This window comes from Aulostomus chinensis, chromosome 8 (assembly GCF_037954235.1).
Source record: "Aulostomus chinensis isolate RoL2024-O1b breed Wild chromosome 8, RoL_Achi_v1.0, whole genome shotgun sequence".
Lineage (NCBI taxonomy): Eukaryota > Metazoa > Chordata > Actinopteri > Syngnathiformes > Aulostomidae > Aulostomus > Aulostomus chinensis.
This window is the reverse complement of record NC_141327.1, coordinates 16,494,700-16,513,346: the sequence shown is the minus strand read 5'-3', so window position 1 is coordinate 16,513,346 and position 18,647 is coordinate 16,494,700. Positions and strand designations below refer to the sequence as shown.

Below are 18,647 nucleotides of genomic sequence, written 5' to 3'. Positions count from 1 at the left end.
TGTCTTTCATTCTTTTTCTAACGCAACAATCCCCAAAGATTTAGTCGAAGATTCCATTTCCATCTCTGTCTTGATTTTGCAGCATGGCGGACTGCACGTGCATGTCGTCGTTCAACATAAACGCATGCAAGGATGCAAAAGTCAAAGCCGCTGTGTGCGCGCCTGCACTGTCAAGTGCAGCACTTCCTCCCTTTCAAAATGAGTGGGCATGAAGAAAAAAAGATGAGGTTAAAATAGAAACTGCATCATTCACAACCTTTCCAAAATAACTACTTCGGAAAAACCACAGTCTGCGGATAGTTTGCTGTAATGTGAACGCATTGACCCTGAAGCATTACTTCACTCATTAGGTGGAATTTGCCTTTCAAGAACTCACAATGAGGTGACTTCAACTCACGAAGATGTTTTTTTTCCCCCTCCTGGATGACTTGTGGGTAAATTTAATACTCAGAAAACTCCAGCTACGCGTTTTTGTCTCAAAAACAATCCTAACAAATAATCTCAAATGCATTGTCCAGTATAAAAACAGAAAAATGGAAGACTCTTGTTTTTGGCATGACGGTGAATCAATGTGACCAGTTGATGCATTCAGTTGAACTCATCGTTCCAAACTGCAAGTGTTCTTGTTTGTTTGCTTTTAGCTCAAACCAAAGTGTTTGCTGGACAAAGACGACATGGATTATACTGGATGATTAACTGCAAGATTCACAAGCAACCCTTTGGACAGTCTAGCTGTTGGTAGTAGTCCATTTCTATCAGCGTCGAGCTAAAATAACATGGCTGGCCTTTTCTGAACTCTTGCATCACCAAGAAGTCATGGGGGGGGGGGGGGTGTTTTTCAGAGTTTGAAAAGCATCATAGAGTGTTGATTTCGTCATGAAATATTCAAAAATTGTTGTATTTTTGTATCAAATGGAAAACTTTGAGTCTTAAACATAATTTCACACCCCATTCCATCAATCAACTTAAGCTTTAAAGATTTCTGTCCTCATTACGCAAGTTTTTCACAAAGTTCTTCCCCGAGGCCCTACTGTATAGATTATTAAAAACTAAACCTCAATTAAAAAAAAGGAAAAAAAAATGCTTTTAAGTCCAGAAGCAATTCTTTGCACTGCAAACCTAATCTCACACGCATGCTCTTCTGGCTGAAGTCCAATTTAAGACTGAAACAAATTTAAACCCATTTAACAGACACATGTAGCAATGGGATTTACTGCACTCACGGGAAGCATTCGTGGTTTGGCTGTTTTTCAAATGCTATATTACTTAAATGATCCGATGCACAAATGCAATTTTTCAGCAATGCCCTTCCATCTTTTAAGAAATCCCTGCCTGCACAGAAGCAGTCTGGTATTATGTAAACCACGACACTCATCTTTTCTCACAGATTCTTCTGCCTCACATGCCGGTAGAATCTAGCAATCAGTGCTCATCACAGGTGCCGAGGCCACATGCCAAACCTCCCCTGTGACTGTTGACTGTTTACACTTCATGTGAATCAGTTCCTGATAAACTTCTGCTACCACACACATCCATCTCCACCTCCTCTCCGCGGGCAGCCGCCAGCACGCACAGCAGCGGTCAGCCAAAGTCTCAAACAATGCCGCCACGCAGAAAATAGGAGCACTCATTTCCGTTCCGGCGTGCTTCAGACATCTCAGAAAACAGGAAGGACCTGACAGCCATGTGTGGAAGTGTGTTCATTGAGCAAAAGATAGCGGGTGGGTAGGGGGGCGGGGTAGCATGTGCGTGTTTTTGCTTGATTGGAAATCCCCAACCTAGAACAGCATGAGGTGTGTTAAAGATGCTCATAATCTCTGACATGAGAAACTGGACACAGCAGAAATACTGAAAACTAAGTACGGGTGCACCTGCTTGACAAGGAAATTGTTACCAGGGAAATATGGTAAATGCTCAGTTGCTAGGAAGTGTGTGTGTGTGTGTGTGTGTGTGTGTGTGTGTGTGTGTGTGTGTGTACATAATGTTTCAGGTGATAAACATGAATGGTTGTATTTAATAGCATGAAGTCTAATTGCTTCATAGCATAACCCCCCCCCCCACAAACACACAATCTCTCTCTCTCGCTCTCTCTCTCTCTCTCTCTCTCTCTCACACACACACACACACACACACACACACACACACACACACACACACACACACACACACACACACACACACACACACACACACACACACACACACGTGTATAAGTTCCAAAGAAACAAGCTAAAAAAATATCTTAATTTAGTATGAGCGGTGCAGGATATCAATCAGTGATTTCCTGAAATAACATACTGGACAATATGAGGAAGTTCTCTTGAACAGAGCTGTCTATGTGTGTGTATGTGTGTGTGTGTTTATGAGTTCACTTGTGTGTCGTGTGTAAATATCCCTGACCCGATACTGCAATTCTCAGCAAACTTTTAACTTTGAAACCCCAAATCTTCAAAAATCTGCACATAATGTCAAAAAGTTGCTGAGTAGAAGAGCTGATATAAATGACACAGCGCCAGTCACAGGCTGGAATGACAGACAGGATAAAGGTTTATGGCACTGGGGTTAGTGTGCTAAATCCATCAGTAGAAATACAAAGGGGCTTTCCCAAGGTGTGTGTGTGTGTGTGTGTGTGTGTGTGTGTGTGCGCGTGTGTGTGTGTGAGCATGTATGTGTGTGGAGTGAGTCTTCCTGTGAACTCTGGGATGGTGTGAAGTGGGTCAATTTGAACATAATGAGTCAGTTGAGGATGTGTCACTTCAAACACACACGGAACACGTTGATGGCTGCTCAAGAACAAAAATTGTTCCGACTCAAGTGAACTACGGCATCATCATAACTCTAACGACAACATTCATATTGTGTTCGACACGGCCGATGACACGGGAGAGAGACTCATCACTACAGGTGCAAATCCATCCACCGGCAACCAGCAGAGTCACCCTGTTTTGTAGTGGACATGTAGGACTTGATTGATGATTTAGCATTATTTTATCTGAAGTGCTACAAGAAAAAAACGAATTGTAATCAGAAGGTCAGCTTTTTGCAATTTTATAACCACAAGAAACAGCAATTATAATTTTGAACACCACTTTTCGAATGTTACAGAAATGTCTTTATTCATAAACAAATATGCTACTTAAGTTGTATATTGAATTTGAGAAAGCCACATTTCAAAATGTTCATGATTTTTCTTGATATTAGTGCATGTAGACAACCATTTGTGAATTCTTTTGCAACTTTTACACAATAATTGGTGTTTTTCACCTACATTGTGCAGCTCTAAGTATTATTGGAATTAATAACAGCATTGAAAAGCTGCGCTGTGATGCCACTTTTGACATTTGATGCCGAAAGCAGATATAGAGACACTGGACAAGTGCAGCTGCAGCAACAGATCTACTTAAAGTGCAGGTGACCCCCCCCCCCCCAACAAACACACACACACACACACACACACACACACACACACACACACACACACACACGCACACACACACCAAATCAATGATACAAGATAGTTTCACAACTGTAATCCAGGCACTGGTATTACAGATTCAGAGGGCGAGGACCCAAACATATCTGAAACTGACTACTGGAGCTGAACATGAACAACTGAGGCTCAGTTGGTGATCCCATCCATCCATCCATCCATCCATCCATCCATCCATCCATCTATCCATCCATCCATCTATCCATCCATCCATTTTTTACCGTTTACCCTGTTAAGGGTCGTGGGGGGGGCTGGAGCCTATCCCAGCAGCCTTCAGGTGAGAGGCGGGGTTCACCCTGGACAGGTCTCCAGTCCATCACAGGACCAACACATAGAGACAGACAACCATTCACACTCACAGTCACACCTACGGTCAATTTAGAGTATCAATCAGCCTCGTCCCCTCTTGATGTCTTTGGACTGTGGGAGGAAGCTGGAGTACCAGAGAGAACCCACACAGGAACAGGGAGAACATGGAGACTCACACAGGAAGAGCCCGAGCTCAAGCCGGGGCCCGGAACCTTCTTGCTGTGAGGTGACAGTGCTGACCACAGCACCACCACACCGCCCAATAATAAAACATTCAAAGAAAAAAAGAAAAGTACCAGTTTTCAGGTTACCGGCTGTTATGTGCAGCATGCCAACCCCGAGGCTGAGGACAATTCTGAGTCACGCTCACTTAAGGCAGCGCGACCTTTAAGGTTGACTGGGCTGCTAAAAGAAGTTGTTTTGAAGTCTAAGGGAGAGGCTACTTCCCTGACGAGTTTACAATGCTAATCACGAATTGCAACCTTCCATCTTGTGTTAAATAGAGGTTCAAGCAATATATTCTGTGGTGTGGGGCTACCTTATGATTGACAAGAAGCTATCCACCCATCGCGCTTCTCCATCTCCACACTTTTGTCAAACTGTGGTTTCCAGCAGCTGCAAAGAAATGAGCAGCCGGCCCCACACTTCAGATGAGGAGTTAACAAACCACCAGGTGACATCACTCTGGTTACGTCTACATCTTTTACACTTACATCATTCGTGCTTTCTGCATGAAAACCTCTAAATCTTTCCTTATCAAACCTACATCTGTTTCAAATAATGAGATTATTCTCACCATAGATCCAGCTGTTGACCTCATGCAGAAAACATCTGAACAGCACAAAATAAAAAATGTTGGGTATCAATGATTTTTACATTCACTCACTTCATCAAGACAAGCAACCCATTTTTGCAAAACGGAAGGTAAAGTATCAGATTCAGTCCTCTCCTGCAGGAGTGAGTGAGAGTTTGTAAAGACAACTTAGGGCAGAAATTCATTTCACAATTTTGTCTAAGGGCGGCACGGTGGTGCAGTGGTTAGGACTACTGGCTCACAGCAAGAAGGTTCCTGGTTCAAGTCCCAGCTCCATCACAGGATCTTTCTGTGTGGAGTCTGCATGTTCTCCCTGTTCCTGTGTGGGTTCTCTCTGGTACTCCAGCTTCCTCCCACAGTCCAAAGACATCAAGAGAGGACGAGGCTGATTGATACTCTAAATTGACTGTAGGTGTGACTGTGAGTGTGAATGGTTGTCTGTCTCTATGTGTTGGTCCTGTGATGGACTGGAGACCTGTCCAGGGTGAACCCTGCCTCTCACCTGAAGGCTGCTGGGATAGGCTCCAGCCCCCCCACGACCCTTGACAGGATAAGCAGTAGAAAATGGGTGGATGGATGAGACACACTCTCAACACTGCATTTAATCTGTTTTTTAATCTGAGCCTGGTGTGGTTTGTTTTGGCTCTTGTGAAAGAAGCAATCGTATTCTCATATGGACGAAACAACCCATCCCAGATCGCCCCTCCAAAGCGATCTTCGTCCGTTTCAAAGTCAACACTAGCCTGGTCTGATGGGAGCGAGAGTCCGAGCCTCCAGTCCAACTGCAGGAGGTGAACTGAGAAGGATGCCAGTCTGTCTGTTGGAGGCATTTGTCCAGTCATAAACTACATGACGACAGGACTCAGACTTTTGCTACAATCCAAAGTTTGCTCCACATCTGGGTCCAAGAGTTTACATTTGCCAGCTCTATTTTCTCTAAGAAGCTGTGAACACACTTCCAGCTCTGCCCCTTTTGGTCAACAGGAATTTGTACAATGTGAACCAGACTATAAAATGAACCAAATGTACCAATTTCAGTTGGAATCAGATTAGTTGAACCCACCCGTAGGTGTTTTCAAAAAATGTGTGTGCGAGTGCACCTGTTGATGAGTTACACATCTCAGACATTCCTAAAATGTAGCACATTGCCTGTAAACCTTTCATCAACAACCTCCCCCTCATTTCAGAAAGAACCGGCGTCGCCTGCAGCTTTGACATTCTCAACGCACAAACTGTGGACACTCTTGAGATGCGGGTCATAATTTAAAAGGCCAAAACAAACGGAGCAGATTCCTGTGGATTCTAAGTCTGGCCGCACGGACAACTTTTTATAGCCACCGTGGGCATCATGAACAACAAAAACAACTTTTATAGGTCAGTGGGTGTAAAGTGATCTAAATGCTGTAAACACACAATGTACCAAATGCATCACAGGATCAGCTCCAAAATTAGAATGGCTTCAGCCCGGATGGAGACCGCAGGTACGCAACTGTGACAAGAAATATTTTTCTACTTCCTTGCAGGGGAAAACAAATCATTGGCATCCGAAAGATAAAGAAAGATGAAGCTGCAATCTGTTGAATAATAGTTGTTGTGTAATAAACTTAGGCAAGAGACTCCAGAGTTGCTTCCAATGTGGTCTTGAGGTTTCTGAAAAGACTAAACAAAGTGACTATCTTGAGCTAATCTTGTGTCTACATTGTGACGTCCATTTGATCTGACTGCACTAGACTATTGTCTCAGTTGAGCCCCACAGGAAAAGGAAGTTGAGGAGAGCTTATTGAGCCCCCCCCCCCACCACCATACACACACACACACACACACACACACACCCCTGCAGCAAGAGATACCGCTCAACTCCTTCCATCATTTATATCTGCTTGCAGCATCTTCACGTCTCAGATCGGCTCAGTCCGTCGATGTAATTTACATTAAGGAAGTCTCACTGAGTTCCAGAGCTCAAACGCAGGCCAACTAACCTGACTGCTGCTTTCTGTGCGTCCAACCCCTCTGACACCACACACTGGCCACATGCACACTGATAATCCACTGATTAAACAATAGGCTATTTCAGTGTTAAAAATGCCTGTGGGATACCTCTCAGAATGAGCACAAAATGTTACTTTAAAGCAGAGCCCACTGAGAGGTCTTTGTGTTCAAAGGTCACGTGATGACACATGACAGTGACCCTCATGAGGTGGAGTGGAACAATGAATCAGCCATAAGAAGACCAGGGGTTTGGTGCTGACACAACATGAAAGGGCAGGGGAACTCCTACAAGGACATAAATAATATCCCACCGAAAAAAGTAGGCCCCGCTCATATATCTATTGTAGGTACGTGAAAGTGCATTAATACCACAGAGGTCATGTGATATCGTTCTATAATGGTCAATATATGAAATTTGTTGAGGTCTGGTTAAATTTTTTAATGACAGTTAATGGCTGACCATTTTCTGTTGTTCTGCTGTGGTGTGGTTTAACTGACAATCAATGATTACTTCACCTCAACCGCCGTGCAGAATATTTTTCTCGGGGGTTATTTCGTTGCAGTTGAGTGATTTTTCTGTGTGTTCGTGAAATTCTCCACCGGTTCGGAGGCGCATCTCACAAATCTTCAACTGGCAGGAACATGTCGACAGAGCACAGCCGTGTTACGAATTCTGACGATACAAACAGGCTCAGCAGCCCCAGTAGGTTTGTATTTTTTTCCCTTTGCAGCATGCAATGCTGTAAATCAGCTTCTTGTTGACTGAAGCCAAGTGGTCACCACGTAACAAACTGCAGAACGAGGAAACGTGAATAGAAATCCTGCTCCATCTTACATTTGGACTACCTCATTTGCAAACAATGAAGTGAGGACTTTTCATTCTCTTGAAGCTGACGTGTTCCTCGATATCAATTTTTACTTAAGCAAGAAATTGCAGATTTTGAGCAGGTTAAGGGCTTTGGCAGGTAATTGTGCTGTTTACGAGAAACGCACTCACTGTTTTGGCTATGATCCAAGAAATGAACCAAAGCCGAACTCATCGAGGTAACGCGCTAACATGTTTATTAGGATTCACCTGCTAGTCAAAATATTTCTGAGTCAGCGATATCTTGTCTCCAACTGGAGAGCCTCACCCACCAGTTGTTATCACCTTAGAGACGGCAGTTGAATGAAACAGTGGAGAGTGTTCACTTTTGAGATTTACATGATGGATGAAGGGTTAGGCTGAGCCTTACTGCTGGATTGTTGTCAATAAACGGCCAGTGGTTCAATTTATAAAAGGAAAAGATCAGTTTATACAGGGAAAAACTCACCAACACATAGGAGCACACCCCCCCCCCCCACACCAACCCCAAATTGAAAGGAAAAAAACAAGGAACTACAGCTTAGCTTTTAGACTCCAGCAGATACAACAAGAAAGCTGCTGACACTCTTATCAAACCCTTGTTGTAATCTGAGGAGGGGGAAATCTAGCTGCTACTCTCCGGAGGAATAGGAAGTTTTCTATAAACCTGGATTGCAAGTAAAGGGGCTAATTCATGGGGGGGGGGGGGGGGGGGGGCAGATGAGGGTAAAAGGAGAGTCTGCTTCAGAAGACAAACTGACAAGACACGTCACTGCCTGATGGGACTGAAGCAGGTGCAAAACCACACCGGTATGTCTGACCTACACCGTAAGTAGATGTGCACGGTCGGATAAGTTTAGAACCACACACCGCATGGAAACTTTTCGTGCAGTACTTAATGTTTTTTTTGGGTGAAGTATCACCGCTGTGACACTATCAAATACAGCCTACACGAAGTAGTCGAACATAAACATCTGCTGCATCAGCAACCACGGCGCAGGCTCCTCAAACAAACACCTTAACCAACATTCCGCTGTCAAAAGTCAACAAACTATGAGGTGTAAATGCGAACGTGCCAGATATCTCTTCATGTAACAAACTCACCCCTAGTAAAGTTGTACTGACGACTCCAGCCGTCCGCTGCTGTGTATCCTGAAAATGTCACTCAGCTGAAGCAGCGGGAGACAGCTGTCAGAGGCTCCTCCTCTGACCACGCCCATCAAAGCAGCCAACCAATGGCTGCTCGCCAAACGGTGACCATCAACCAAGATTATTACCCACAATAGAGACAGATGATTTGAAAGATGTAGATAGATAGATAGATAGATAGATAGATAGATAGATAGATAGATAGATGGATACTTCTAGAATATACTCTATGATCTAATACATCTATCTTTTTCTACTCAGCTAAATCATGGAATTAAACTCAGTTAAAATAGAACTCCTCCCCCACGTTTGCTTCAGCGGAGCTCTTCATTACATCTATATTCAGTTCAAGTGTACGTCAATAACAACAAATAGAAAAGATGGCAAATGTTAAGAAAAAACGAAAATTCCAGTTGAAGATATTTATTTCAACGAGGACTGGATTTGAGACAAATCCAATAAGAGGACAGTTCACATACATTTATGAAACAAACATTGGAATTGCATTGTTTCTGTCCATGCAGACATTTACTTGAAACCTGAAGTACCTTATTAGAAGTTCCAGTTCATCTTGTGGGAGTTTCTGTTCCACAGCGCTTGTATTCCAGTTATAATCAGGTTAGCAGGATAACCCCCTCCCCCCCAGCCCTCCACAAAATGTTAAAATACAGACCTTAAGCAAAGTGCAATTAAACAGTTTCTTTAATATAAAGGAAGTTGTGTATCCAAATTAATTTTGAGCACCTCAAGAGTAAAGTTAAATTTCCACCTGCGCTGTAATGTGATAAAGGCAATTACTTACCAAAGTATAAATAATATTTATACTTTAATTATACTTATGTACTTTAAAAAAGTTATCACCAACTGTGGACTATTAATGTCTCCTTGTACACTTGAAATCTAATAGTTTGACAACAGTGCCCCCTGCTGCTCATATTTATAAGACAGTTTAAACAGTGTTGAGAAATGTTTAAAGCCACACTATACACATAAAAATGAGGTTGCCGTAACATGAAGTGATAGAATGCAATAAAACTTTTAACAACACAATATTTACACAATATTTCCATAGTGTCCATTGTCAGGTAGGGTTTGATAATCTTGCTCATATGAATTGATCCATAGCTCTGTTAGCCTAAAGTTCTTTTTGTTTGTTTTTTTTTTTACAACATATCGTATTTGTCCCGGCGGTTTTATCTCAACTGAGCCTCTGCTGCAGTTTCCTGTAGCTGAATTCATTTCTCTGTCAAAGGGAAAAGAGGTAATGAAACCTGAAGAATATAAGTACACAACAGCGCATGTTTACTTTGCAGAGAGAAAGACCAAGCGTCCGTAGAGTCTTTGCTGATTGGGTCATCTGGTTTGTGCTTGTATGGGTGATGACTGTCCAGCTTTCCTGATTCCAACATCTGTTTCAGCGCCCATTCGCTGTTTGGGGCTACACCCGTGTGGACTTGACCCCAACACTTCTGCACTTTCCCTCTGCGCTCATTTGTTCACTTAAAGGTGTTCACAGTCCCTCAAACCAGAGGCCATCAGTCTCAGGGAAGAGCCCCACTGAAAGTGACGATCGGCAGGCAGAGAAGGGAGCAGAAGGTCGGGTGGAGAGGCTGGATTTGGGCGGAGATTTGGGGTTTTCTTCGCCTCCAGTCAGAGGAGCTGTCAGGTTTGTAGCACACCGATATCTCGCACCTACACATGAGAGAAGGAAAAATACTTAAAGATGTCACACGTGGCTGTGGTATACGCCTATTCTCTTTCATATTTATGCATGTTCCCTGAAGAGTCACTGGTAAGCCTGATCTGTCTGCGATAGAAAATGATGTCTTTAACATAAAAAAATCTATAAGAAACATAAGATTTGATAATTTAAAGATTTAATTTTCCTGCATATCAATCCTACTGTGGGTCTTGACTTCATACCTGATGACGCTTTGCAGTATTTTTTTCTCGTCTTGGTCCAGACACACGGCGAATGTTGTGATTCCATCACTACTGACTTGCACCTTGTCCACCTTCACCTCTGACAAACTCAGCTGCTACGAGTACACAGAAAAAAAGTCATCACAATGCACATCGGGATTGAATATTTTGAAGCTACTAAAATCCAATAATAATTTTGCATCATTTGATTTGATCCTCATTCATTACTCATTTGTTTTGTGTCATTTTATCTTGTAAAGAATAATTCAAATACAACACTTTGATGGAAGTGAAAGATGAGCAGCCAGTGTTGTTGAAAAAAACAACAACTACACAAGCTAGGCAAGAGTGAGTCTTGTGAGTGTGTGAATGTGAGTTGTGTTTTTTTTTTTTGTTCCATCATGCCAGCCGTCTGAAAATGTTCTTAGGGCATGAGATGACATTAGATTCAGTTTGAGGACGTATTGAGGTGTTTGCTTCCGAACAGAGAGGCTGCAGAGTTGCGACAGCGTGTTGCAGAGGTGAGATCTCACGTTGTGCTCACCTGGTTGAAGCCCTTCTTGCTTTTACAACTCTGCCTCTTCAGAACCTCCGTCATGGTCAGCTGCAGGCACTCCATCTTTGAGTCTGACAGTAATCGGACGAATGATTATGAATTAAATGTAACGGAAGTGGATATTTGTAACTCCCCGCTGCTGATTTCATGAATGAGTCTCATTATCTATGAGTTTAAGGAACACTGTATTTAGGTTCATTAGGATCAGAAAGTATTTGCATCAGTGCAGCTTGTCCTGACCAAAAGTGCAACTGTTACCAATGTGAATTCAACCGCAGTCCGCTCAGTGACTCATATTCTCTTTTACAGTTTCATACCTAGTTCCTCTGGGTTCTTGCATGCTTTGGTTAAGTTTACTGAAGTACAGACTTTGGATTCTCTTTTCCACTGGCTCCTCCCACTAATCACCACCTGAATGGAAGCATATGGGAAGGGTTTTTTGTTGTTGTTGTTGAGAAAAACAATTTTCAAAATTATGTCATATTTGCAACCCATAATAAGAATCTGGGATTACTAAAAAGTATTAAGTATAATTGGAAATGCATCGCACTGTAAAAAGAAAAAGCCTACATTTAATAACTTGGAAAAGTAACTGCTTTGAAATTTTCAGTTGACGGAGCTAGAGAAGACAAGTTAGGTCATTTTGTAATTATTCAAATTAAATAAACGTTTCTTTTAAAAAAATGACCTCAACTTGTATTCTCAGTTTCTATAAACTCAACATTCTAAGGCATTTGGAACTTTTTAAAGTTAAAACAAAGGATTTGTTTCTTTACAGTGCAGATAAAAGACGTGGGACAGAAAATGAACATCGATTTATTTCAACACCGGTCTTTATCATCCAAGAATGAGAGAAGCGGCGGTTTTGGTTCTGTCAAGACGAGATACGTGCTCATTGGCGTTTTGCAGACTATGTATAATTTTTGATGTGTCATTTCCGTTGGGTGGAGAAGTAAAATTTGTGCAGTTCCCATGGTTTTCAGGGAACTTCGCGCAGCGCTCTTTATCATACATTATCATTGCAAATAAATAATTTAAAAAAAAAAATCTCACCCTGTTGTAAACAATCTCCAACATTAGAGGCACTGCTTCCCGGTCACCGTCAATACCAAACCGTTTACTAGCAGTGCCTAAACAACACATAAAGGACATACACAAGTCATTCAGAGTAGTGGTACACTGGCATTGTTAATAAAGAGAGGGGATACGCAGTGAGAGTGAGTGACAAGAGAAACTAGAAAAGTAGAAGTAAAGTGAATCATGATGTAGGAATAGCAGTTGTTCCTCAACCCTGACTGTAACCCACTTTCAGCCTCATAATTAGTGACGCACTTCACGGCACTGAAGTTATGGAGTATCTATTTATTGTGGTAGTTGCTAGGATGTGTATGTGTGTGTTTGCACTCTGTGTGTGTGTGTATGTGTGTGTGTGTGTGTCACACTCACCCATAGCCTTGATGGCACGTGTTCCTGCGGTGTGACCCAGCTCTAGGGAGTGGACGAACACCTCAGTCCTTTTCTCTCCACCAGCTAACGTCAGCTAAAACACAGAGACTCTCAATCACTCACTGACTGGACCACGAGGGTGCCAACGTTTGGAAAAGATGGACTAGGTTGCTGTGTGTGAGTGTGTCTGACCTCAGCTTGATAGAGCTGGATCAGAGCCGGCCGGGCAGCATAGCGACAGTAGTAGAGGATCAAGTCTGCCAGGATAGGCAGACGTTGCTCATACGAACCATCATATGACTCAGACTCAGTCTTTGAGGTTTGCTGCAGAATAGAACAACAACATTTAGCAACTGGGAATGATATTTGTAGCTACAGTCTAAACAAATCACTGGAACACATTTCTGACAGACATGAACACCAGACGTTTGGTTCAGGAGTGTCAACGGTCGATTGTACCTGACAGACGACGTTGGCAGGCAAGTTGAGCAGACTCAGAGTGTTTCTTTCGTACCAAGGGTCCAACATACCAAGGAGATTGGCGATGTCGTTAGTACTGTCTCCTGTTCCAGTGAGGTTCAGATCCAGCTGGAGCCAAAAGATGGATTATTTATTTAACCTTTATTTAACCAGGTAGCCCCGCTGAGGTCGCAAGACAGCAGAATAAATCCAAAAATACACAGCAACAACTAAAAGACCACAATATAAATATACAGCGAACATTGCAAAGAAAGCAACAAAGAGGAGACGGACAGGATAAATCACATTTGGCTGCAGGGCAAAGTAACTGTCTCCTACTATTCTCTTCATTTAGTTTTTAATTACAACCAAACTGCAGCATTAAACCTATTCCGTCTAAGTTACTCCAAACTTGTCCCTTTAACATTTTAGGAAATATAGAGTGATGTTAGAAACAAAACCAGTTCAGAGTGCAACTCTACTTACATTAGATAGGGTTGCTCCTTTAGGACTCGGAGACCTCAGATTCCCTGCTGAGTCTTTCTTCACGGGCACAAAGTAGAACTGAAGCTTGAAGGCCTTACTGAGACGTGGGCACGCACTCTCCTTTTGTCTCAGACTGTTATAGGCCCGCGCCACCTTCCCCGCAACATGATCAGCACCAAACACCACCACCCTCAGCGTGGTATTCTGACTGTCCTCATCGCTGCTGAGAATAGGCCTCCTACGGAAGCAAACATGCCTGAGAGTCTGATTCTGTGGACCCAGGAGGGGCTCAGGACTACGTAAGTGAACCTGCTGGGGAAGAGAGTTGGAGCGTTTCTTTTGCACCACCAGAAGGTCTTTTGCTTCAGTGTTGCCTAAGCTTTTAGCACGATATAATAAGCGAGAGCTCTTAGGTTTAACAAAGAGCCGGTATAAGTGCTGGCTGAGCCGTGCTGAGGATCTGACAGACCTCGGGGAACATTTTTCAGCAACAGGAGGGGAACAGGTATAGTCATCGGAATCTTCATAAAAGTCACTATCAACTCCAGAGGAGACAGAGAAGCGGGATGGAGCGTATAACTCTGAGGCTACGGACAAAGTGGAGAACATGGAGTCTTTGGAGGAGGAGGACAGGGAGGAGATGGTAGAGAAGGTGGAGGCACGATGGTAGCCGATGTAGACATCAGGAATGACAGACATGGAGGGCAGTTCACAGTTCTCCTCCTCTTTGTCTTCCTCCTCCTCGTCCTGCCCTTCATCTTCTACATCGGTCTCCGTTGTTTCATCCTCCTCGTCATCATCGATGCTGACCTCCTCCTCAGGGTGCCCATTAGTGGTTGGGTTGTCAGGGTCATGCTCCAAAAGGTTGTTTAGAACATCTGCAGGAATCAAAACACATGAATATTAACATCTTCAACTGAGGACGTCAGTACTTTGAGACCCCGGTTACATGCTCCTGAATATATGCATGGAATCTCCATCATCTTAAAAATAAAAACATACATAAATGTCCACGCATGAATTAAGATATTATCATACTAAATAGTTTACCAAAGTTATCTGTCACCCAGTGGAACATGTAACACTTGGCGGTGGGGAGAGGTAGCGTCTGCAGCATTCCTGGTGGAGGAGGAGGAGGAGACAGAGGAAGCCTGTCACAGCCATCTCAATTACACCGATATCACGGAACGGTCTCTGCCCCCGGCCTATGAAACCCCCTTCTTACCATCAGACTTCCTTCCATTGGATGCAGGGATGCTCAGCTGCTCCCGCAGTCCCTCCAGTCCCTGAATCACATGACTGCGACCCTTCAGAGGATCACTCATGGCAACAGCCTTATCAAAGACATCGCTGACCGTTGAGAAGATCCCTCTTAATTCAGTCACGCTCTTTGCCTGTGCAGAGTATTTATGATAGCGTAAGGTGCACAGTCACGTACAGTAACTCTGTCTCATTCTCTAAATAACAACTCGTAGAGCTAAAGTTGTATAGTTGCATATTTCTATGTTTTTGCTGAAAAGATTTGTATTTGTGTTTGATTTTTCTCGACTCTACTCGTAGATGCATTTCAACATTGTTAAACAACACCTTGACCATTTTGGAGCAGGTAAAGTTCTTCCCTGTTTTATTCTAAATTCCAACTTAAAAATTCATCCAACGACTGACTTTATTTTGGCACAAGTGCAGGATTCAGAAGACCTTTAAATTTGAAATACAGGTCATCCATCCATCCATCCATCCATTTTCTATTCAGGGTTCTAAGGGGCTGGAGCCTATCCCAGCAGCCTTCAGGTGAGAGGCGGGGTTCACCCTGGACAGGTCGCCAGTCCATCACAGGACCAACACATAGAGACAGACAACCATTCACACTCACAGTCACACTTAAAGTCAATTTAGAGTATCAATCAGCCTCGTCCCCTCTTGATGTCTTTGGACTGTGGGAGGAAGCTGGAGTACCAGAGAGAACCCACACAGGAACAGGGAGAACATGCAGACTCACACAGAAAGATCCTGTGATGGAGCCGGGACTCAAACCCAGAACCTTCTTGCTGTGAAGCAACTGTGCTAACTACTACAACATCATGCCGCCCCTTGTTAAATATACTGTACACAATTTTATCCATCCATCCATCCATCCATCCATTGTCTTCCACTTATTCCTACATTAAGGGTCGCGGGAGGGCTGGAGCCTATCCCAGCGTCAACGGGCAAGAGGCGGGGTTCACCCTGGACGGGTCACCAGTCCATCACAGGACCAACACATAGAGACAGACAACCATTCACACTCACAGTCACACCTACAGTCAATTTAGAGTATCAATCAGCCTCGTCCCCTCTTGATGTCTTTGGACTGTGGGAGGAAGCTGGAGTACCAGAGAGAACCCACGCAGGCACGGGGAGAACATGGAGACTCTACACAAAAAGATCCCGTGCTGGAGCCGGGACTTGAACCAGGAACCTTCTTGCTGTGAGGCCACAGTGCTGACCTGTGCACCACCGTGCAGCCTACACAATTTTATATATATATATAAATATATTTCTCATTATCATTTGTTTAGAGTGACAGGAGAACTTCCTAACGTTGAAAGTTAAAAAAAAAAAAAAAAAGCCCTTTGGTGGACGAACGCCCAGAGCAGTAACGATGGTGTATCATAGATCTGCCTCAAACTCTGAGCACACACCTCCAGGGCTCGCTGGATCCCATGTAGAGGGTACTTGGTGCCCAGCGTGGACTGGAAGGCATGCTTGATCAGGGTGATGAAGGTCTCCTTCTGTGAGTGCTGAACGCAACTGAGCTGCTCCGCCACAGAGAGAAAGTCGGCAGGGACCTCACTGGGGTTCATCAGCAGCACAGTCCTGCAAACATCAGACAGCTTGTGTCAGCGGTCAGACGTGTTCAAGGAAATGACACGCTGGAGGAAACTAGAGGTGTCAGGTTTCTCTTTCATTCTATCCATGCAACATGTTTAAATTTGTATTCTTTTTTTTTTTTTTCAAAATTATCTCATCATTGAGTCGTAATACATGTGGACATACATGGTCTTGGAGCACTGGCTGAGGGTGCTGAGGTCCTGCTCCTCTCTCACCAGTCTATGAAAGGAAACCCCTTTGGGGAAAAAAAGTGAAAAAGAAGACGTTTTATAATCAGAGAAGTTTTGGAAGCAGCTGTGATGCTCAGAGCCATGTCGAGTTCCTGTAAAATTTAAACCAAATATACCAGAAATCTTGATTATAGGTTACAGCCAGTGAAGCATTTCCAAACTTGCAACAAAACACCACAAATTAAGTTGAAATAAATTTTTGTTCTGTCTGTGGTTTTACTAATAAAACTTCCTTTACCCTTTTCCTCTAAATTTCAGAGCACTTTCTGCTTTTTGGAGTTTCTTATGAGTGCTCAGGCTTAACAGTAGAATATTCAAATGAGAAAGCGACCAGTTCAACCTGAAGCTTTATGAAGCGCCAGTAATAGAGCCTAAGTGCATTTTGTAGATTGGTCACAAGGGGGAGACAAGAACAACTGTTGGGATAAAACTATAAAACCGAAAGGTGTGTATTTACCGGGGGCCTTGATCTCCAGCTGCAGTGTGGAGAGAAGGCTTCGACACACACTGCAGTACGGCTCAGGCCAGGTGAGAAAGCAGCGAAACACCTCAGTAGCCTCCTCCAGTAGCTCTGTGTCTGGAGGGCAGTACGGTGCCTGCAAGCATAAACGGGGTTCTTTATTTGTGTGTTTCTTTGGGAGGTTATTGTTTTGCACGGAGAGAACATTTACATTGGTGGACAGTTGTGTGCTGTATGTGAGTTACTGTTCAGGTTCGTAAGGTGATACTGAGCTCTAAGGTTATTTTGACTGATGTCGAGTTTGCATGGAACTTTATTTTCATATTGAGGTAACTATGACCACCTTTGAGAATTTGAAATCTTTAATGATTCAGAAAATTGATAGGAGGTTCGATGGTGAATACTCACCTGTTAAAAAGTATTGTAAATGTTCCTCCTGCTATCGCAATCTGTATAAAACCTGTTAATGTAGTACTACTAAAAGCGATACCTCTTCAATACCTTCTTTATGAGCTCAGGATGTAGAAAGAGCTTAGTCTAAAGCTACTGCGTCTGACAGCTAACAATGGTAAAACTGTCCTGGAACATCTGTTTACAAACTTTCAAGTATCCAGAATTTTGGATTTGGTGGCAAAAACAAACAAGAAACTCTGGTTGAGTGTCACCGTGAACGAGTGTAAGCGAGGGGATTCAACTGAAAGCACCAGCTGGTAATGCTCTGTGTTACTGCATACGAGTGCCGAACCAGAACGCTTCCAGTTTGTTTGTTTTTCGACACAGATGTGTTTGTTCGTAGACTACTCAGCATGGAGCTGGTGGATAGAGAAGGCATGGATTGTACTGGAAGATGCAAGACGTTGTAAACAGACATTTTTGAGCAGTTTGGCTTTTGTTAATTTGCTATAGCTGTTGTTCGTCCTCAGTTGCCATGTGCTTCAAGCTAAATACACGTGGCGCTTTCAGCCTTCCTGAGTCACAAAGATGCAATGCAGGAGGGAAATACATCTTTGTGAACTCAAGACAACTGTTTGTGTGCAATTGTCTGTATTTATTAAAAAAGCTTTTTGTCGCCTCAGTGGTTTGAAATGAGGAAATGGCATGGCAAAGATCGCATTTACACATCTGAAACTCAGTGTGATAAAAGTTCAAACATTTTGATTGTGACTGAATGAGGACGTCCTGTACCTGAAGCAGTGTGGAGGTGAACATGATAGCGAGGGGAGCCACCAGTTCATACTGACAGTTCTCCTGAACCTGAAATACAGGTGAAGTAGAGCCACACATCAGTATATCACCATTTCAACAGAAGAACTCGCCGCCCAACGTCACTGTGACCTTTGCCCTCTGACCTCTTTGGCTTTTTGGATAATCTGTTGCATGAGGATCAGGAAGTTCTCTGGGTCCCTCTTCACCATTTCCTCCAGACTCCAGCGGTTCATTGACTGACCTGCCGAGCACATCAGCACTGAAAACACACATGCACACACACACGCGCACACACACACACACACACACACACATACACACACAACATTCTTAGAACTTAACTGACGGCTAACCTCCTCTTAATAAAGTCCTGTGGACAATAATCTTCGGTAAATTGAACAATAACTGACAGTAT

The 18,647-nt window shown here is 43.3% G+C and overlaps 2 protein-coding genes and 1 long non-coding RNA gene across 11 annotated transcripts in view; 1 reads left to right on the top strand and 2 right to left on the bottom strand.

Annotated features, from left to right (window-relative positions):
* Positions 1-8,615, bottom strand: part of pik3r6 (phosphoinositide-3-kinase regulatory subunit 6) — a 24,087-nt gene extending 15,472 nt beyond the window's left edge. For 2 of the 3 annotated variants that reach the window (XM_086211280.1, XM_086211283.1), the window contains exon 1: positions 8,551-8,615. The gene's annotated coding sequence lies outside the window, so the exon portion shown is untranslated. Of the gene's footprint in view, positions 1-7,118; positions 7,193-8,550 lie in introns of those variants that run through there. The other variant, XM_086211281.1, reaches the window with a different exon arrangement.
* Positions 7,130-18,647, top strand: part of LOC147257383 (uncharacterized) — a 20,828-nt gene continuing 9,310 nt past the window's right edge. Inside the window, exons 1-2 of the long non-coding RNA XR_015117592.1 lie at positions 7,130-7,309; positions 10,102-10,261. This is a non-coding gene — a long non-coding RNA (uncharacterized LOC147257383). The remainder of the gene's footprint in view (positions 7,310-10,101; positions 10,262-18,647) is intronic.
* The window catches only part of pik3r5 (phosphoinositide-3-kinase, regulatory subunit 5), a 21,971-nt gene continuing 12,575 nt past the window's right edge, over positions 9,252-18,647 (bottom strand). For 5 of the 7 annotated variants that reach the window (XM_086211275.1, XM_086211273.1, XM_086211276.1 and 2 more), the window contains 16 exons: positions 18,376-18,491; positions 18,212-18,280; positions 17,024-17,162; positions 16,502-16,571; positions 16,147-16,321; positions 14,691-14,859; positions 14,516-14,584; positions 13,466-14,343; positions 12,980-13,108; positions 12,713-12,844; positions 12,521-12,614; positions 12,128-12,204; positions 11,392-11,485; positions 11,063-11,145; positions 10,519-10,634; positions 9,252-10,287 (listed from right to left, as the gene is read on the bottom strand). In XM_086211275.1, coding sequence (XP_086067401.1) covers positions 10,137-10,287; positions 10,519-10,634; positions 11,063-11,145; positions 11,392-11,485; positions 12,128-12,204; positions 12,521-12,614; positions 12,713-12,844; positions 12,980-13,108; positions 13,466-14,343; positions 14,516-14,584; positions 14,691-14,859; positions 16,147-16,321; positions 16,502-16,571; positions 17,024-17,162; positions 18,212-18,280; positions 18,376-18,491 — 2,561 coding nt within the window. In that variant the 3' untranslated portion in view covers positions 9,252-10,136. The remainder of the gene's footprint in view (positions 10,288-10,518; positions 10,635-11,062; positions 11,146-11,391; positions 11,486-12,127; positions 12,205-12,520; positions 12,615-12,712; positions 12,845-12,979; positions 13,109-13,465; positions 14,344-14,515; positions 14,585-14,690; positions 14,860-16,146; positions 16,322-16,501; positions 16,572-17,023; positions 17,163-18,211; positions 18,281-18,375; positions 18,492-18,647) is intronic. The other 2 variants (XM_086211277.1, XM_086211278.1) reach the window with 2 other exon arrangements.